This window comes from Crocuta crocuta, unplaced genomic scaffold (assembly GCF_008692635.1).
Source record: "Crocuta crocuta isolate KB4526 unplaced genomic scaffold, BGI_CrCroc_1.0 scaffold333, whole genome shotgun sequence".
Classification (NCBI taxonomy): Eukaryota; Metazoa; Chordata; class Mammalia; order Carnivora; family Hyaenidae; genus Crocuta; species Crocuta crocuta.
In genome coordinates, this window is record NW_027532856.1 from 442,374 (window position 1) to 459,456 (window position 17,083).

The window sequence follows — 17,083 nt, forward strand, 5'->3', positions numbered from 1 at the left end:
AAGGCAGATCATGCATTCTTAGGAACAATGTTGGGCAAAATTTTGGTATGAACTTCCATAGGAAAACAAGGAAAGTGCACGTAGAAGAGGTAGATTAGCCTAAAAAATGTGTGATCTCTTTCTACGAAGTTATATTTTGATAACTATCATCCAAGTAAATGGTCGTATACACAGGATACTGTATCCTGTGTATACAGATACCTGATCCTCAGGCAGTAACTCTGAGGATCACTAATGACCAAATTTCTAATAGAAAGAGGTATCAACAAAGAGCATGGGGAGTAGGTAGGAAGTGCCAGAAACTGCTACTAGGTCATTTCCATCAGAAGACCTACACTGAAACCAGGTGATTAGATGAATTAATTAGTAAGTCCTGATTAGATGAGCTGATCAGTAACTAAACTAGTTATGAGCACTTTTGAACTACAGATACAGGCTTTCAATTAAGATCATTATTGAAAATTAAGTCTCTTTTTAGCTCAATCTCTTCCTTTGTAGGAGACACTATTATCCACAAATTTCAGGTGCTGATTTGATGGGCAGCCACAGATTGATTATCTTCACTACCAAAAAACTCTCAAAACCAAAAGCAAAAAAACAAAACAAAACAAAACAAACAAACAAAAAAAACACAAGCACACCCTGCAGGGATGGTACAGAAGAATTAGGAGTAAAATTTTTAAATTTGCTGGAAAAACCCTTCTGCCTATGATATTAAGGTCACATACACTCACTATAATGGAGGTTGAAAACTCTGAAACCACACTGTACAATGCTGCTTCTTTCTCAGAAGCCACAAAGCCCCCTCTCAGCTCTATATGGACAAAATACAGTTAAAAGAATAATCAAGCTAAACTGACCTCTGTTTACCAACTGAGAACAGAATTTATATGAGTCAAGTTCTACTATGAATAAAGGTCAAAATCCTACTGACCTGTTATTGAAAGCCCAGGCATTCAGACACAGGAACCAACTACCATAGCTATAAGAATATGACCAATTATTATCTATAAAAAGGGCAATAGAAATCTGATTGTGTTATTTTTGCAAACCCACAGTTCTCAATAGGATTAAAGAGGTAATCTCATCTACTAGAAGGACTATAAATTGATACAACCATTTTTTGGAAAGCAGTCTGGCAGCAGATGTCAAGCATTTTTAATGATCACATTCTTCGACTTACTAACTCCACTTCTGGGAATCCACCTTAAAAAAATTCTATGGGGCACCTGAGTGGCTCAGTCAGTTAAGCATCTGACTCTTGATTTCAGCTCAGGTCATGATCTCACAGTTCATGAGCTCGAGCCCTGGATTGGGCTCTGTGCTGACAGTGGGGAGTCTGCTTGGAATTCTCTTCTTCTCTCTCTCTCTCTGCCCCGCCCTTGCTCTCTCTCTCTCAAAATAAATAAGCAGTAAAAAAATTCTAAATATATAAAGCTTTATTCACAAATTCATCAGAGGATTATTTATAATGATTTAAAAAACTAAAGCTAATTATCTAATAAAAGTTAAATTAAGCCTATTATGTATTTATGTATATATATACACAACATATCATGTAACTATTAAGAGTGGCACCTTCAGTGGCACCTGCGTGGCTCAGTTGGTTAAGCGTCCGACTTCGGTTCGGGTCATGATCTCACGGTTTGTGGGTTTGAGCCCCGCGTCGGGCCCTGTGCTGACAGCTAGCTCAGAGCCTGGAGACTGCATCGGATTCTGTGTCTCCCTCTCTTTCTGACCCTCCCCTGCTCACGCTGTCTCTCTCCCTCAGAAATAAATAAAACATTAAAAATAAAAGAGTGGCATCCTCAAAACACCACAATCACTTGAAAAAATCTAACAAAAAGTGAAAAAAATGTAACATACTTATTTACGATCACAGAAACATTTAACCCCTGACTAGATGACCTGCATCCTACAATGGTACAGAGTGTCAAACACTATAAAATTCTATCAAGTAGGATACGAAGCACAATAATCATCAGGTATTTTTACAAAAAAGAATACTGTGACATAGAAGTGTTATAAACATTTCTATAAAAACAGTGTAATTATTACGAGATCATTGTTCTTATTTGCTGAACAAACTGCAGTGTAGAAGAAGAAAAAGTACAGGGAATCTTTCTGCTCAGCTTAGGTAACTCCAATATTTTAAAATAGTAACATCAAAGTAAGCATTCACTTAAAAATTATTATAGTTTCACTCTCACCATCACACAGAGCTAAATGTCTTTTGTTTGTCCACTACCATGCACAATACAGGTTGATTTTTCCATAAAAATGTTTAACAACCTGATGATCACGGTTATGTTTAACATACAGTTCCTATCCAGTTCCAGAAAATGACCCATTAATATTCATGCTGTAATTACTATACTACTTAAAAAAAAAGGTTTTACCATAAAAACGTTGATCACATATTAATGGTTCTTAACTCTATGTAATAGAACTGCCTTGAAGATATTTTAAAAATAAAGATGCTCTAGCACTAATCCTCAGAGACTGACTTAACAGTCTGGGTTGATACGCAGGCATGAGAATTTTTTAAAGCTTTCTACATGATATGCTGGAGCATCTGGCTGGCTCAGTCAGGAGAGCATGTGACTCTTGATCTTGGGGTCATGTATTTGAGCCCCATGCTGAGTGTGAAGATAACTTTAAAAAAAAGGGGGAGATTTCCTTCCTATTGATGCTAATATGCAACTTGAATTAAGAACTACTGCTGTAAGTGATTTGTTCAAAACTGTTCAATAATGTTGGAAGAAATTTTAAAATAAAGAAAGCAGCTAATACTTACACTGAAACTTTCTAAGGTTGATTAATCCATGGTCTCTTATAATTCTAGGATGAAAACCACAATAATGTATAATTAGTTTCACATTTAATACTTCTTCCACACACAGCGTTTATTAGGCATTTGAAACACTATGGGGTGGAATAATAAAGACATGACTCCCCACAAGTTCCTGAAGAGCAGCGAGTCTGCTAACACAGTTTTAAACTTTCAACCATCATATATTTTTCCTTTCCTTGGACATGGTAGACTCTCAATAACTATTTGCTGGATAAGTGAATGAACACTCACAAATACTGAAAAACATGTCTGTAATCTGGCATGAAACAGAAGGGAATCTGTGTCCATGTCATAAAAATTAAACTATTAAATTTAGGGAACTGATAATTGAGAATAGCCATTTAAGGGAAACCGCTAAACCATAAAATGGCTCCATGATCATACATTCAACATTTACAACTTTATATGTGTACATTCACATAATGCTTTGAAGCTATTTGAAATAAATATCATGCATGTTTAATGGAAGGGTCTCCATAAAATGTAAGATCAAACAGCATCCTCAACCACTGAGTTCTACAATACTGTCTAGCTTGAATTATGTATTTTAAGCAAAATAAAATTTAAGTAAACCATGCAGAGTTATGTGACTGGAACCTTTGATTTTATATCACACTTATTCATAACTAGTAATGAAGCTTCTCACAACAGCAACTGAGTAATCTTCTTCAGTATTTCTCTGAACCTAACTCCAGGCACAGAGAATAAACTTTACTTTAGGGCACATCTTGGTCCTGCAAGAGTGCCTCCCAAGTCTTATTCTCATTTTTGTTGCTGTGATGTCACAGTGTTTCTTGGGTGACACACATGCACACTCATACCCTCTGCATACCTTTCTCTGAACAGTTAAAAGTCTCTGTAATCTAACTGTTAAAAGTGTCTGGGATCCATAATTTCTCAGTCTGAATGTATGTTTTTTGTTCTGTTGCAAACAGAAGGAATAACTTGAGAGTATCTGAAACTTGTTCAGGATTTCTTTGAAATCCTTTTAGGTAAGACATCTCATAAAAATGAGCCATTAGAATGAGAGCAATAAAGGGGCGCCTGGGTGGCTTGGTTAAGCGCCTGACTCTTCATTTCAGCTAAGGTCATGATCTCATGGTTTGTGGTATCAAGCCCTGCTCTGGGCTCTGCGCTGACAGCATGGAGCCTGCTCAGGATTCTCTCTCTCTCTCTGCCCTGACACCCTGTTTGCACTCTCTCTCTCAAAATAAATAAACATTTAAAAAAAAAGAATGAGAGCATTAAAAAAAAGAATAACAATTTGATAACAACTTGAGTTTAACTGTTCCTTTTCTCCTTACAACAGCGGACCCATATTAGGGGCACCAGGGTGGCTCAGTTGGCTAAGCGTCTGACTCTTGGTTTTGACTCAGGTCATGATCTCATGGTTCATGGGTTTGAACCGCACATTGAGCTTCATGCTGATAGTGTGGAGCCTGCTTGGAATTCTCTCCCTCTCCTTCTCTCTGCCCCTCCTCTACTTGCTCTGTTTCTCAAAAAACAACAACAACAACAACAACAACAACAACAACAACAACAGTGTACCCATATTATTCATGGCCATTATAACATCAAAAAAGGGTTAGAAAGGTGGAGGTAAAAAAGCAAAAAAAGGACAAGCATTATTACCTCCATTTGACAGATGGAAAAGTTAAGGATCAAGGAAGATCAGTGTCTTCCTCAAGGTGACAAGATGAGCCACAGGTAGAATGTTCTTATGGGCTATACATGGTATTTAATAGTCAATACCTGAAAGAAGGCAGGACAGTTTTCTGTACTTACTTTTTTCGCCTTTGTCTCTCCTTTAACCTGGAATGATAGATATCTACTACAGCCATCTTCAGAGCTATAAACAGACAGACACATAGATATAAAGCCAAGACAAAAATAAATCTTTTATCCAAATTGTCCTAAACTTTGAACCTCATATTGCTAACTATTCCACACTCACTGGTCTAGGCAATTTGTATCTTGGAAACAAAAATGTCCTAGGATACTGACTTTCTTTATCAGTAAATTACAGTAAAGTTCTTTTTTCCTGTGTACACATTTTATATGGCATTATCCTATAGATAACAACTTCTGCTTTTACCGAACACCTCTTTTGGCCATGCCTTGTGAGGTATATTACTAGCTTTCATAGAACAGGAGTCTAAACTCTGGTGATACATGGGCTAGACATTGCATCTATTAGAATAGTCATAAAAATAAATACTGACTGGAGTTATAACCTCATAGGCATAAATTCAAGTAGACAATGTCAAAACAAAACTAATGTAAATAACATATAGTAAAGACATTTTCCCAGAGTAGCAGTTTTCAGTTGGGGAGTAACAATTATTTAGGGGATGGTTTTGCACTCAGTACTAAAAAGTTCCACTAAATAGCCTAATAACCCCAAAACTATGTCCTGCTTTGTCACTCATGTTCCAATCTTTTTCTGGCTTTAGTCTCATGTTAAGGACACGGAATTAGGAGAAAACTGCAGACAGCAAAAGTTTCCTCAGTACAATAGTTCTGGTTCTCTTTCTTTCCTGGCCAATTTTTCCATCTTCAGAGTTCCTCAGGGTCCTGTTCTCATCTTTCTTTTCACCGCTCACCTTATTCCTATAAACTCAGCCACTCCTATGGTTCTAGGTACCATCAAAGTACATAATCTCACACTCAGATGTTTATTTTAAGCTCCAGACCCTATCTGGATATCTCTACTCACATGTGTTCAGTTACAAACTTATACTCTACCTTTCCCCGAACTCTGCTGTCCAAGACAGAAATCAATGGGACTCTCCCTCTTGTCTCTCCATATCTACTCAGTTTTATCTATACTGAATGCTTCAGTCTCTCTCAAATTTCTCTTCCTATTTGTCCCTAATTCTAGTACTTAGCTCAGCCGTCTTGTGTCCCCTAGATCACTGCATGTACTCTTTTAATAACTCCACTCCTACCTTATTCTAATTCAACCCTTCATGTGGTACCAGGGTAATGGTTTTAAGCATAATCTGATGGTTTATTTCCCCTGCTGATAATTTTTCCAGTGGCTTCCCATCTATTTACTGGAGTTCAAACCCTTGCATATTATATAAAACCCCTTACTGTCTTGAATCTGCCTATCTTCCCAGTCTCATTTCGTACCATTCCCTTATATGCCCTATATACCATGCATGTGAGACAGTCTGTCCTAGATCACATAGCTGCTAAGTGCAGAGCAAGTATCCAAACTCAGACGGTCTGGTTTTAGGGCCTTGAGTAGGAAAGGCACTGAAAATGCCCAACATGTTTACCTTCTCTGTGGTAGTCCCATGTTCTAAATCTGGCTTATCTAAAAATGAAATGTATGTTAAAAAAAACACTCTGAAGTAAAAAACTCCCACAGGTTTATAATCTGAAGACCCTCTACAGTTAAGAAATAAATACCAACTATTAACAGCTCTAGAAGAAAATATGAAGACTGCTTAACTTAGCACTATGCTATATTAAACCATTCTTATCTATAATCTATGGATTCTGAAGGAATCTTAAATTTTAATAATTTTAGTAGATTCTGGAACTATTTTAATTACTTGTTACCTCCTTAGGGTTTGTGTAAGTTGAGAGTTTAGTGGGTTTTGTTTTAATTACTCAATGTATTCACAGAAGAAAGAGGCTCTAGAGCAAACATAATGACCTGACATGTGTCCTTTGAAAACTGAAATATGCTATTCATAGGTTAGGTAGTATAATTCTTAACACACCAAGTCTTGTAGCAAAGAATTTAGAAGATATGACAATCACATCATCCAGGATAGTAAGCTTCATTCCAAAATAGAGCCTAGAGTCTCTGTAATACTGATGAACAAAAAAAGCAATACAGTCTCATTGCTCATTAGAAGGATGTGTGATACAAATTCAAGTTTAGCCTATGGGGGCAATGAGTCAATATAGATTTACATGTTATCTTAGAGTAATTTTTAAACTTTGTTTTAAAATATGTTCCTATTTGGAACAGACAAGTTAGATCTGTTGTAGCTGAACCTCTTCTCCCTACTCTATCTCCAGTTACCTTTCCTAGTGGTAGTCCCTGAGGGTACCTCCATGGAACAGTTTGAAACTCACACTTCTGCTTCCTTGAAACTAGATTTTCAGGCAGGAAAAAAAATGGAACCAATCAAGTAAAATACATAATGACTCATTGGGATCTTTAATTTCTTTCACCAATAAAAGCAACAAAAGTTGAGCAATGAACAATTCTGATGCACTGTCAATATGGTATCCCTGATAACAGAAATAAATTCTGGATACTCCCTGACTCATTATTGTGTATCTCACTGCTATCTACCCTCAGGATAGTTTCAGATTAGAAGGAAGAAATACAAAAATCTAACAAAATCTAATCTATGAGCAAATGCACTATATATGTAGGTAACTTCAATCACTGGGAAATGACCAGGAATATTTTATCTACGCTATTTTGCTTTGAGTCTGAGATAAGAATAACACACGTTCTAGCTGGGTGATGTGAAGAGGTGAGTGGATGCATTGTTTTTTAAAGTTTATGTACAAAGAAAAAAGTTTTAATTACTATGGATTTTTTTGTTCATTTCTAATAAGTTCAAAAATTTAAACAACACTCCTTTATTTTTCCTTATAACTGCCCACAATTAAAAAGAAATCAATAATATCAGATTCAAGATTTAAGGCAATGGTTTTCAAACTTTTTGCATGCCTGGGTGGTTCAGCTGGTTGAGCGTCTAACTCTTGATTTTGGCTCAAGTCATGACTTCACGGTTTGTGAGTTCAAGCCCTGCACAATCCACTTGGGATTCTCTCTCTCCCTCTTTTTGCCCTTGCTGTGCTCTCTCTCTCATAATAAATAAGCTTTAAAAAAATAACAGTGTTTGGTGGGGTTTTTTTGGTAGAACTTTCTATAAGTGAATTGTTTCTTGACTTATAGGGCTGTTCCATATAATAGCTCAAGTACTATGAAATACCCCATACACTGCCATTGCTTTCTAACACACTGCTATGGAATGATAGGCTCTAGACTGCTATGCTGGTGAGATGCACTTTACATGCCTGTGTGGTGGAATAGGCAGGTAGGATCAGGGAAAAGGTATGTCTTCTAATCAAGCACAAGTTTTTTATTGGACTCTCTTCTTCATATGAGAAACGGAGTTAGGTAGTCAACAGTTCAAGGCAGAAAGAGAAACCAAAAACAACAACAACAACAAACTAAGTAAACAGCTAATACACACTGAGTATTCATCACATTCCAAGCTCTTGGTGTGTCTTATCTCATTTATCTACCTAATAACAAGACGAGTTCAACAGGAAAAAAATGACTGGAAGATCCAGTGAAATTACTGCTAATTCCGAAAACACAGTTCTGTAATTTTTCTAAGATGTTAACTTATCACATAGTTTCCTGAGACTTGGGTGGGAATGACTTAGTTAAAACAGAAAAAAGGGGTACCTGGGTAGCTCAGTCGGTTAAGCACCCAACTCTCAATCTCAGCTCAGGTCTTGATCTTAGGGTCATGAGTTCAAGCCCCACACTGGTAGAATCTACTTAAAAAAAAACAACAACAACAACAAAAAAACCCAGGGGTGCCTGGGTGGCTCAGTCGGTTGAGCGTCCGACTTCAGCTCAGGTCATGATCTCACGGCTCGTGGGTTCGAGCCCCGTGTTGGGCTCGGTGCTGACGGCTAGCTCAGAGCCTGGAGCCTGTTTCAGATTCTGTGTCTCCCTCTCTCTCTGGCCCTCCCCTGTTCATGCTCTCTAGCTCTCGCTCTCTCTCTCTCTCAGAAATAAAAAAAAAAAACATTAAAAAAAAAGAAAAGAAAAAAAACCCCAAAACCCAAAAAACAGGAAAAAAAAATGAAGAGACTATTTTACCAAAAAAATCTTTAAGCACTGATGATTGGTTTCACTGCTGGATCATTTCAGCAGTTTGAACTGTGCAACTGGCTCTGGAGAACAAAGGAAAGGAAAGGCACACACAGAAACTAATGGAGAACTGGAATTCTCCCAGAGGAAAATGCATATTTGAAGCTGTCTCTTTTCTTTATCAAGTACACAGACAGCAGCAACTGATTAGAAAATCTTAACTGCATGAATAACCCAGGGAGGACCAAAGCATGGCAGGCAGAACAGAAAGAAGGCAGACACTGAAAGAATTAGAAGCAGCGGTTCACATTCTACTTTAAGTGACTGGAAGTTCCAGTAAAGCGGGAAAACAAAGAACTAGAGATCATTAAAAACAACAAACCCAAACCACTCATAACCTAGTCACTCCTGAAATCTCAGCTTTGGGGGAAGAATTGTCTTCCTGTGAGTACAATGGGGACTGATAACAAAGTTTCCAAACGGCTGGCCTTAAAATATTTCAAGAAGTGGGCAGAAGTCAGAGGCAGTTCCTTCCCACTGCAGTGTATTTCTAACATTGTTCAAAATAGCTGGCAACATGTCTCTGTTTTCCTGACAGAAGGCACTTACTGCTTGCTTGGCAAGAAAACCAATTCAGAGGACTTAACTGCAACAAAGCCAATCAAAATCCCTACTGCAACCACATAAGCACAAACCTGTGACTCAGGTATTCCCCAGAAGCAAAGCTTTAAAATTCATCTCTCTCAAAAGCTTGTGGTCAAGATGTACAAAATTAATTCTGGGAAGGAAAGAAGACTATGTGACCTAATGGTTAAAGTCAGGAACTAGGAAGCCCTAGGCAAGTTACTTGAAGTCCTTTGTGCACTTTCCTGAATACAAAATAGGAAAGTACCCACCCTACTTCTGAGCAATGCAGTGAAGCTGTAACAAATGTGACATCACTCACACACACACACACAGCAACAAAAATGCAAGGTTGTAAAGACAGTAAGTACAGTACGATATTAAGAACATATACCCTGGAGATGGCTCTGCCACTAGCAGGCTATATGACCTTAGGCAAGTTACTTGATATTTCCATTCCTCAATTTCTTCATCTATAAAATGGAGATTGATGATGATGATGATGATGATGATACTGAACTCACAGAGTGTTGTGAGGATCAAATGAGGTCACATGTGTTTAAGGGCTTAGCATGGTAAACAGTAAGGGTTGTATGTAATAGTTATTATGAGTAGTATCATTTATGTCTAAAATGTCCTAAGCACAAACTTTATACATGCTTTACATGCCTTTAAAGGGAAGGGCACTGCCAGTAAGTAGGTAATACGTAGTGACAAGGCTGGACCTCTGATCTACAAACCATTAAAGGATCTAAAGGCTGACAATATGAGTCAAAGAGTTTAAAGGAAAAAAAAAGGGAGTATCCATGCCTAGCCAAGAAATTTTGCTGAAATTAGCTTTCCAAATAGAGGGAGTGTAAACTGTCCTAATGGGCAACTGTATGAAGTATTGGAAACACTGACCTAACACATAACAAGGAGCTCATAAAGCCTATTGCTTGCCTAGGTTATGGGACAGCAATTAGAAGATGCTGCACTCAGGGTTTTAGAGCCTGTGAAACTCTGGGAGACGGGAGTCCATAAATCTAGGAGAGATTTTCCCAAATGAAAGCAGACTAGGAAGAGATGGTACCCCAGGAAAAAGGTACAATACTGTACACCTGCACTGAGATCCCAAACATACCATGACACAGGAGAGTGCCAAGTTATGTCTTCTGCATCTGTCTTTCTGAACCAATAATTTCTGCTTATTTCAATAAAATATATGGTGGTGTCATTTAGGGATCCCAGAACTTCCTTATTTTCTTCCTTAGACACTGTTTCATTTGTGTATCCTTTCTAGGCCCAGCCTTCTGGTATGGCTGGCATGCAATTAATTACCCCTCCATTGTGTCCCAGGCCTCTATAATGGACCATTCAAACTCATCTTATTAGACAAATTCCATGAATCATAGCAAAAGACTTTGGGTGAGGAAAAGGGCTTGGTGGCCTCAGCTCTGGGTTGGAATACAAAACCCAGCCAGTCAGTTTCCTTGCAGTAGTTAAAGAAGTGAGGGCACATAAAAGGAATGTTATTAATGCTCAGTAATATTGAGAGTATAATGGTGTCATGGAATGGTAATAACACCAATCTCAATTATGTACCTTCTTTCATCGGAGATATTGACACTGACTAATCAGTGTTACCCAGTTTTTACAGACAGTGGACACAAAGAAACAGCAAGCAAGACTGCAAAGACTTGACCAAGGTCACACAGTGACTCAGAAGCAAGCCTGAGGTAGTCATTGCACAAAATATGTGCCCCTCTCTCTGTTCTATTTAGAAATCCCCTTTTTGTTCCTTCTTCAGTGTTTGTGGGCTCCAATTCCTCACCTTCATGGAGTGTTCTGGGAGAAAGTGTTTAGCTCAGGGACCATACAAATGCCACACTGGACAGTGGGTCACACTGCCAGAGGAGCTAATATAAGAAATCTAGAGCCATAAACAAAGCATTCTTTGTTTCTTGCTGGTGTGGTACCAGCAAGTCATCCCTTAGATCTCAAGCACTGCCAAACTTCTATTAAATGTTAACATCTGTTAAAAAGCACCCATCTTGGGGTACCTGTGTGACTCAGTCAGTAAGGCATCCAACTCTTGATCTTGGCTCAGGTCATGATCTCATGGTTGGTGAGCTTGAGCCCTATGTCAGGCTCTGCACTGACAGGACCGGAGCCTGCTGGGGATTCTGTCTTTCTCCCTCTCTCTCTACTCCTCCCCCACTCATGCTTTCTCTCTTTCTCAAAATATGTAAATATACTTAAAAAAAAATAAAGCACCCATCTCAACATCTTATAGTTTGCTACTAGACAGAGGGAAAAGGGAGGCAGGGGTTATTATTTACATTCTGTTAAAGCTGCTTCATATATAACAATCAGTAACTGATGCTTTGATTCTAATTCAAATTAACTAAAATTAAATGACTCACAATGCTGTAGAAATTGTAGGAAGAACACAAATCAAGTATGTTGTAGGTTTGAAATGCTAACTGAAATAAGAATTGCTAATCAATAGCTTCTTTCTGATTTTTTCCTGTTGCCTCCATTAATTATAGAAAGGATCACAAAAGCACTGGAAGAAACTGTAAATCTTGTTTTTACAAAGAATGAAGAGTGAAATTAAATACCAACCATTACTACAGTTTTCTTGATAATGTTGAAGCTAAAGAATGAAGACCCTGGAGAAGTGATCTGGCAAATCTTTGACATAGTTGAGCCATTAAAGACATGAAAAATTCTGATTTTCAAAAGTAGGGACTTCTGAACAGTATCTCAAAGGCTGATGTTTATGTAGCTTTTTTCTTTCTTTTTTGCATTATGAATAAGAAAGATACAAGCCAGGAAACAATATAATTTTAATGAAAACTGGTGTATATGAGAAATACTGAATGGCAATCTACACATTGTGTTCAAGGAGATACCACCTGAGATGAGAAAGACCATCACACAAGTTACTGGGCTTGAAAAGAAGACTGACATGGAAGACTGAACAAGTACTGTGTTATCTAGTGAATGCTCAAGTAGTATGCTTTCAAGCTTTCCTCTTTTAGTTCCATCTGCGTCACTTGGACTTTCCTTAAAGTTGTATGGGAGAAAAGGGGACAAATGAAATTTTGAGAAGAAAACAGCTTAAGAAATATATAGACAGAAAATCCTAAACGTAAAATTTTTATGAAGACTCTTTTTGGTTCCAGATATGGTGTAACAAATACCTAAATAGTTCTTCTATGGAGAGAAGAATCAAATTCCCTTTCTAGTGGCAGAGTACCAGTTAATGCATCATGAAAACAGGACTTAAAACTCAACAAGGATTTTACTGGTCTTTCCTGCTTGGGATACAGATTAAAGGGAAACAATTGGGGGCATCTATGAAGGTTAAGCACCAAACTTTGGCTCAGGTCATGATCTCACAGTTCAGGTGTTTGAGCCCCATATCAGCTTTGTGCTGACAGCTCAGAGCCTGAAGCCTGCTTCAGATTCTGTGTCTCCCTCTCTCTCTCTGCCCTTCCCCCACTTGTGTTCAGTCTCTCTCTGCCCTTCCCCCGCTTGTGTTCTCTCTCTCTCTCAAAAATAAATAAATGTTAAAAAAAAAAAGAGAGAGAAAGAGAGAGAGAGAAAAAACAAAGACGCTGTTTGGAAAATACAGAATACAAGAAACGTTATTTACCTATTGTATCACATTCAATTATGGACTAAAATAAAAGAAGACTGGGGATTATTTTAAATACATAGTTTATTGTATATGGAAAGAGGGAAAAAGAGATTCAATGAAAGTCTAAACATCTACTTTTAACAGCCCTGTTGGCATTTAAGTACTTACATTTTAACAAAAGAATTGACATAAATCCTTAGAGGACTAATCTTATATGAGAATTTAGAAGTGCTAAAAATTCAACAGTTCTGAGAAATAAGAAATTCCCAATTTTGGTCTAAAAACCCTTAAAGAACTTCCATTCTTTTCCTCTACTGTGGGAAATTTGGGGTAACAAATTTACAGTGAGCATTTAACACCATCAGTTAGTTGCTACTGAAGTCCTAAGGTGTTCACACTGATTCCCTTCCTTCTAAGGAGGTAGTGAGAGCCATTCAACCAATTACCTCAGTGTAGGCTCACCTCAGTCAAAAGAAAGACCACACAGTCCAAGACTGGGATAGCAGCTATCATTACATGATATTCTCACCATTATCACAAATTATCTTTTTTAGTGAGGTCAAAAAACAACAACAGGATAAATTTAGCAACTTAACTACCAGATTTTGACTCCCATTAGGGCAGGGAACATGTTTTATTCATCCTTATATTCCTAGCACCCAACACAACACAGTGTCACCATGTACTTTATAATCAATAAAAATATTTGCAAAAATAGAATGTTACCATGTAAAATGTCCGAGTCATCTTCAACAAAATCGATGTCTCTCAAGTCCCATTCTGCATAATTGTCAAACTCCTGTTTGGGGAAAAAAATTTCCAACCCAAACCCATCAGCACTGAGTAATGCCTTCATAGTAGCTATGCTTTAGAAACAAAGAGAAAATAAACAAACACTTGTTAAAAAGTACTAAATGGAGGGGCACCTGAGTGGCTCAGTCAGCTGAGCATCCAACTCTTGATTTCGAATCAGATCATGATCCCGGGGTTGTGGGATCAAGACCTGCGTTGGGCTCTGTGCTGAGCATGGAGCCTACTTGGGATTTCTTTCTGTCTTTCTCTCTCCCTCTATCCTTCTACCTGCTCATGCTCTCTCTCTCTAAAGTAAAAAATATATATTTAAAAAAAAAAATACTGAATGGAGTATAAGGTTATGATACTACAATAAGAAATAGGAAGTCATGGGAAAAATCTTGAGAGACTTTCAGACAGTAAAGACAGCAAAATATGAGAATATGAGTCCAAGAATAAAGCCAAACCTACTGTATAAAAAATTAAAAGTAGTCTGTTCATAAAATCTAAACTCTGAATAGGCCACCAAGTATTTAGATAAGAAAATTGTTTGCATTAATTCATTTGCCTTTTTACTACCTTCTGAGGGCTCTATTTATTTGATAATATTGCTTACATAGTTCAGTGGGTAGATGTTCATATTCTACTCAATGAGTACAATTTGTAGGAGCAGTGTCATGGGATAGCTTTACAGTAAGAGCTGCCATGAACAAAATGCTGGTTTGGGTAGGGCTAGCAAAATTATTTGTAGTTAGCTAAACTTTCAAATTATCTCCAGGAGCACTGTAACTGTGGATCAGATGATAAATCAAGAGACTTGTAATTACTTTCACATGGCTTTTAACTCCATGGATGAACAAGTAAAATACAGCTTTTATCTACATTCATCATTCTTTATTTACTTGTGAACAAAAAAGGGGTCAGCCCGCTGTAACCTCTGAACCAAATTCAACCTACTCCCTGTTTTTGAAAATAAAGTTTTATTGGAGTACAGGCATGTTTGTTTGCTTACATATTATTTATGCCACTTTTACACAACAATGGCAAAGTTTGGTTGCAACAGAGACTTTCTTTTTTTTTTTCTTTTTTAAATTTACTTCTAGGAGAGAGAGAGAGAGAGAGAGACAGTGCGAGCAGGGGAGGGTCAGAGAGAGAGGGAGTCACATACTGAAACAGGCTCCAGGCTCTGAGCTGGCAGTCAGCACAGAGCCCGACGTGGGGCTCGAACCCACGAACCGCGAGATCATGACCTAAGCGAAAGTCGGACGCTTAACCGACTAAGCCACCCAGGTGCCCCGCAACAGAGACTTTCTGGTCTACAGAAAATATTTACTATCTGGTCCTTAAAAGAAAAAGTCTGCCAACCCTTGATACTGCACAACTTTGAAACCCCTTAAAGGTGAAACGAGAAGTAGAAACTCAATGCCCATTAAGGAAGTGAGAGCCAACATCAATGCAACTTAAAAACTAGGTTCCTGGTCTGAAGAACTTTTACATTTTATATGTGAACATGTTTATGAATGAGAAAAGGCACTCAAATGGAAGAAAATGTGGCTGCCAAAGGCCCTACAAATTACAGTGTTTCAAAAATCTCTTTTTAGTGGTTGGAACCTGTAGGCAAGAGATAGAAGTCTCACATGAAACAAAAACAAGTTTCTCCTACCTCGATGAAATCTGCTCGAGCTGGCATGTACCCTGCCATGTCACGAGAAAGCAAGGAGTCAAAGGTAGGTCGGGGAGGGTCATCTGTAGCTGGAAGAATTTAGGTTTTCTTAGTTACTCAGTAAAGTATTGGCATGAAAAAGTGACACAGAAATAGTCTTCATTTACACTGAAATATTTTTGTTTGGAGAAAAACAGTGTCTGAGAGAATAAATAAAATTCAAAAGATTTTTATAAAGGGAAAAGTGAGAAAGATAAAGTATTATGGAAACAGACCAATTTCTTAAAAAGGAAACTAAGACTTAAGGAATTCTTTAAATAAAACGGGGAAATTCCCTCTGATTTGTGCTTTCTTAACATAAGAGAAAACCAAGAATCTTTTCTTTTATATTACAGAACAAAAGTATTTACACTATTTCAGCTCCCTTACCCCTTAGGAATAATTTCAATTTACAAATCTCACCCGAAGCAGCAGCATAAAAAACCTTACAGAATTTGAAAGTTAGTTGGAATTGGGTCCCAGCTCCATCTGCTAGTCCCATGAGGCATAAACTAACCTTTCTGAATCTCAGTATCCTCATGTATAAAACAAAAGCACTTCCTCTGCTATCTCACGGAATTCCTATGAGGAACAAATGATCTAATGGATTTGAGAACAAAATGCTAACATCCAAAGTGTTTTCCAAATAGGTATCATCAGGCTTTGAGTCAGTCAGCTATGAAACCGTTTCCTCAGCGTATGAGGATGGGGGCAGGAGGTGGTGGTGGTGGTGGTGGTGGTGGTGGTGGTGAAGAAAACATTCAGATCTTATTACTTGTGCTCTAGGAGTCATTTAGGAAAGACGTCCATTTATAACTCAACACAGTTTTAGTTATGTTTTGTTAGGAGACCCATGAGTCCCTTAGCCACATGAGATTTTTTTTCTTTAATTAGCTATTACCACAACTAAATGAACTAAAATAACAAATTGCTTCTTGACATTAACACTGGGATGATTAATAATGAGTTCAATACTGGACTCTTTAAATAACTAGTATCTACAATCATAAACCCTCCAAAGCTTGGAAGGTTGGCTCATTTTGGACATCTCATCTCACAGAAGCATTTAAGTTGACTGACATGTTCACAAGCCTCAGAGTGGGTGGGACAACACACCAGATCTGGGCACCGTGATTTCCAGTATAGAACTCCGACCCCTCCTTACCCCATTATAGGCCTGACTCTCAGTAACTGCCATGCCAACTCCTCCCATCTTCCATAAGCTCTTTATTTGCCCAAAACACTGTTTATCTGCTACTGCAACAGGGCCCAAGGATGAGCTAAGTATCTCTTACCAATACTGGGAGGTACTTACACTGAAATGGAATGGCTGTGTCAGCAGTTTTTGCCTCCTCTGCTTGCTTCAGGTTCAGAAGGGTAGATGCAAACAGAGGGTTATTGATGAAATGCTTCATATAATGCTTCTCACACTCTTCCTTGGTCTTAGTGCACATTTGATTGGCTACATCCTGCCTAGATGAGAAAAAGAGAGGTTTGTTCTTACCATATTCTATATGTCTGGAATTTGATAAACTCCAAACCAACGTCATGGAGGTATCAGCAGAACAATGAAAGAAATACAGCCCAATTTTGGTGTAAACTGATGTGCCAAATCTT

At 37.9% G+C, this 17,083-nt stretch overlaps 1 protein-coding gene across 2 annotated transcripts in view; it reads right to left on the reverse strand.

Moving 5' to 3' along the window:
• The window catches only part of TADA2A (transcriptional adaptor 2A), a 50,625-nt gene that overhangs the window by 11,591 nt on the left and 21,951 nt on the right, over positions 1-17,083 (reverse strand). The window contains exons 6-10 of one of the 2 annotated variants that reach the window (XM_077745572.1): positions 16,782-16,939; positions 15,428-15,516; positions 13,699-13,771; positions 4,640-4,703; positions 2,798-2,841 (exon numbers count right to left, since the gene is read on the reverse strand). In XM_077745572.1, the coding sequence (XP_077601698.1) occupies positions 2,798-2,841; positions 4,640-4,703; positions 13,699-13,771; positions 15,428-15,516; positions 16,782-16,939 (428 nt within the window). The remainder of the gene's footprint in view (positions 1-2,797; positions 2,842-4,639; positions 4,704-13,698; positions 13,772-15,427; positions 15,517-16,781; positions 16,940-17,083) is intronic. The other variant, XM_077745573.1, reaches the window with a different exon arrangement.